Below are 3038 nucleotides of genomic sequence, written 5' to 3'. Positions count from 1 at the left end.
GATATCCCTCATGATCAGAGTTTTTACTGTAACAGGATTTAATCCTTTTTTTTTTTTCTCGGAAGAAAGTTCTCCAGCCCCAATCAAGCCTTCAGATGACTTCAGTCCTGGTCAACATCTTGCTTACAACCTGTTAAGAGACCCTGAGCCAACCAGATAAGCTGCTCCTGAAAGATTTAATCTTAACACCAAACTAAATCCTTTGTCTAGGGCACCCCCAGAGTTGTACTTTGTTTTCTCCAAGGATGTTACAGAAAGGTATTGGCACAGGCACTGCCAAATGGCATTGTCTCATCTTTTAATTTTTTTTCTGGAAGAATTCAGGACTGTGTATACATACAATTAAAGACAGTATCTGCAAATTTATAGAATGAATAGTTATTCTCTTAACTTTCTAAATTGAAGTGTTCTGTTTTCCAGCCAGACCTTGCAATTAATGAAAACCCATTCCTTGGGTGTGTGTTTGGACTATCAATACAGTTATTAAAGGTACGTCATGGGGAGAAGGCAAGTGGCTGCCAATGTTTCCTTTTTGTCTCTTTTCTTTTCCTGGAATATTCTTTAATTCTTGATGCATCAAGATGGAAACCTGGGTTGGCTTGGAATAGATGTCACTCACAACCCAAGAGTATTTTTTCCACAGGCAGTGTCATGAGTCTCTGAATGACAACAACGTTCCCAAACCCAGACCTCTGCTGTCATTTCACCTGGGTCACCCCCCCCGGCGCCATCTGGCTTTTGACGTGGTTCTGAGCCAACAGATAACGCAAGCAGCCCTAGCAGATTACCATGGACACGGCTCACGGCGCTGAGGCCCCTCCTCGCAGTGGTTTCTCCTGCAGCTCCCCTGGGCTCGGCGGCCGGTAGTGCAGCCCGCCCAGCTCGGCTTCGCCCCTCTCCTCTGGGTGGCCCCAGCGCTCGGGCTGACACTCATTCCACCCGGGAAGGGGAGGCGTGAGGAGGCTGGTGCAGAACTTGCCGTCTTCCCGCAGCGCCGTCCAGCTCAGTTCCCGGACCGGGCAGACAAAAGAGGCCGCCAGCGCAGGCAGGCACGGGCGGCGACAGCAGCGTGATGGCCGGGCGGGGAGGCTGGGCGCTGCTGGTGCTGTGTGGGGCGCTGGCTGCCTGCGGGTGGCTGCTGGGCGCCGAAGCCCAGGAGCCCGGGGCAGCCGCTGCGGGCATGAGGCGGCGCCGGCGGCTGCAGCAGGAGGACGGCATCTCCTTCGAGTACCACCGCTACCCGGAGCTGCGCGAGGCGCTGGTGTCCGTGTGGCTGCAGTGCACCGCCATCAGCAGGATCTACACCGTGGGGCGCAGCTTCGAGGGCCGGGAGCTCCTGGTCATCGAGCTGTCCGACAACCCCGGTGTCCACGAGCCTGGTAAGGGCGCTGCCATCCCCGGGGACGTCTCAGAGAGCCGCAGAGGGTTGGACTGGTGGCTGTGGGAGAAAGGGGGGAATGGTGGGCCCAGGGGTGCCTTGGGGAAAAGGGCATCTCGGGTGGAAGGTGGGAAGTGGAGGGAGGGATGGAGATGGGGATAAACCTGACCTAGGGCACTGTGGTTTGCGGGGTCCCAATCTCTGCTGTCCTCCCGCCCTCCCCCACCCCTCAGGCCACCCTTTGGTGAGCTTAGGCCAGAGAGGCTGGAGGGGTGAGGTAGGAGCTCGCAGCAAGCAAACCTGAGGCCCGCCACCCCAGCGGCCACTGTCTCTCTGCTGTATCGAAGGCCAGAGGAAATAACGGAATCCCCAGGAAGGAGGCTGACCTTCCTTGCAGACGGGAGTTGAACGCTAAGGTGCAGAAGGCAGGGACTTCCAGGACAGAGGAAGAGTCATTTATCATGTATTTTCTAATTTTCGGAGGACTAGCTAATGGATCCTGCAGGCTCTGCCTAACCGTCTCTACCTTACCTGTGTATGAGGTACATGAGCGCTGTGGGTGCTCAGGGAGTTTTAAGGATATTGACAACATTGGGTGGTGGTGTGTGTAGACCCATAGGTTCCTCCTCAGAGGGTGGGAAAGTGGCCTCTGAGAGGCACTGGAATGTTGAAACTGGACAGAACCTTTCTAGGGAAAAAGGGATATTCCATTTCCTCTGCTTTTGGCACTTGAGATGAGTGGTTTGTGACCAGGTTTTTATTTCAACGGATGTGCCATCTTATGCATCTTCCTCATGGGTATGTTAAGGCACATTTTGATTTATGTTAAATGTAATTCATTTTAAAGAGGTATTAAAAAAATGTTCTTGAGGCTTTTTTTTCATTATGTTTCTGCTTTTTGGAAGTGCTATAACTCTTAAGACCTGTTCTTCTGATAGTAAAGGGACTGTTAAAGTAATCTGGGCTAATTTTTCAAGAAGATTATATGAAAACTAATGTTACCTTTCGTTGTCTCATTTCCAGTTTCGAAGTAAAATTCTAAAGTGGTATTACTGTGAGAATGTGATATACTTTTGAAAATGAAAACAATAACTCTTTTGCATGAAAACCTGGAATGTATAGTCAGTCAAGATTTCCCAGACTTTCAGTTCGTAAGGTCTGTGAGGTAGGGACTGTGTCCCCAGCACCTAACCCAGCTCTGTACACAGTAGGCATTCAGTATACATCATGCAAAAACAAAATGAATTAGTCATTTGCTGAATAACACAATGTTTTAAAATAGAATGTTCTAGTCCTCATAAACACAAAACTCACAGATTTAATTCATTTTATGAAGGCAAACTCAGAAATGCTTTGCACATTATGTGCTTTAGACTTTCTTGTTAAATGAAGCAAGCTTTAAGTTTATGGTGTTACTTAGTAATAGAATACAAAATGTCGATTCATGGTGTTTTTCAACGTAGAAATAAAGTTTGATGAACACGAAATAACTGCAAGGGTGATTTCTCCCTTTACTGCCTTTTAAGAGGAGATAAGTAAGTTAGAAATCTTCATGGAACTAGTGTTAAAAAACAAAATTCAACTGAGTTAATTTGAAAGATCTTATTGGCTTTATTCACTGATTCATGAATCAGGCAGCATCCAATCAGGCAGACAGAAA

General features: G+C 48.4%; 1 protein-coding gene across 1 annotated transcript in view; it reads left to right on the top strand.

The window, feature by feature from the left end:
* Window positions 1–819: 819 nt before the first annotated feature.
* CPE (carboxypeptidase E) overlaps window positions 820–3038 on the top strand; it is a 101582-nt gene continuing 99363 nt past the window's right edge. Inside the window, exon 1 of the mRNA XM_019650597.1 lies at window positions 820–1379. Coding sequence (XP_019506142.1) covers window positions 1073–1379 — 307 coding nt within the window. The 5' untranslated portion in view covers window positions 820–1072. The remainder of the gene's footprint in view (window positions 1380–3038) is intronic.

This window comes from Hipposideros armiger, unplaced genomic scaffold (genome assembly GCF_001890085.2).
Source record: "Hipposideros armiger isolate ML-2016 unplaced genomic scaffold, ASM189008v1 scaffold_142, whole genome shotgun sequence".
NCBI classification, from domain to species: domain Eukaryota; kingdom Metazoa; phylum Chordata; class Mammalia; order Chiroptera; family Hipposideridae; genus Hipposideros; species Hipposideros armiger.
The sequence above is the reverse complement of the archived record's forward strand: the minus strand, read 5'-3'. Positions and strand labels throughout refer to the sequence as shown.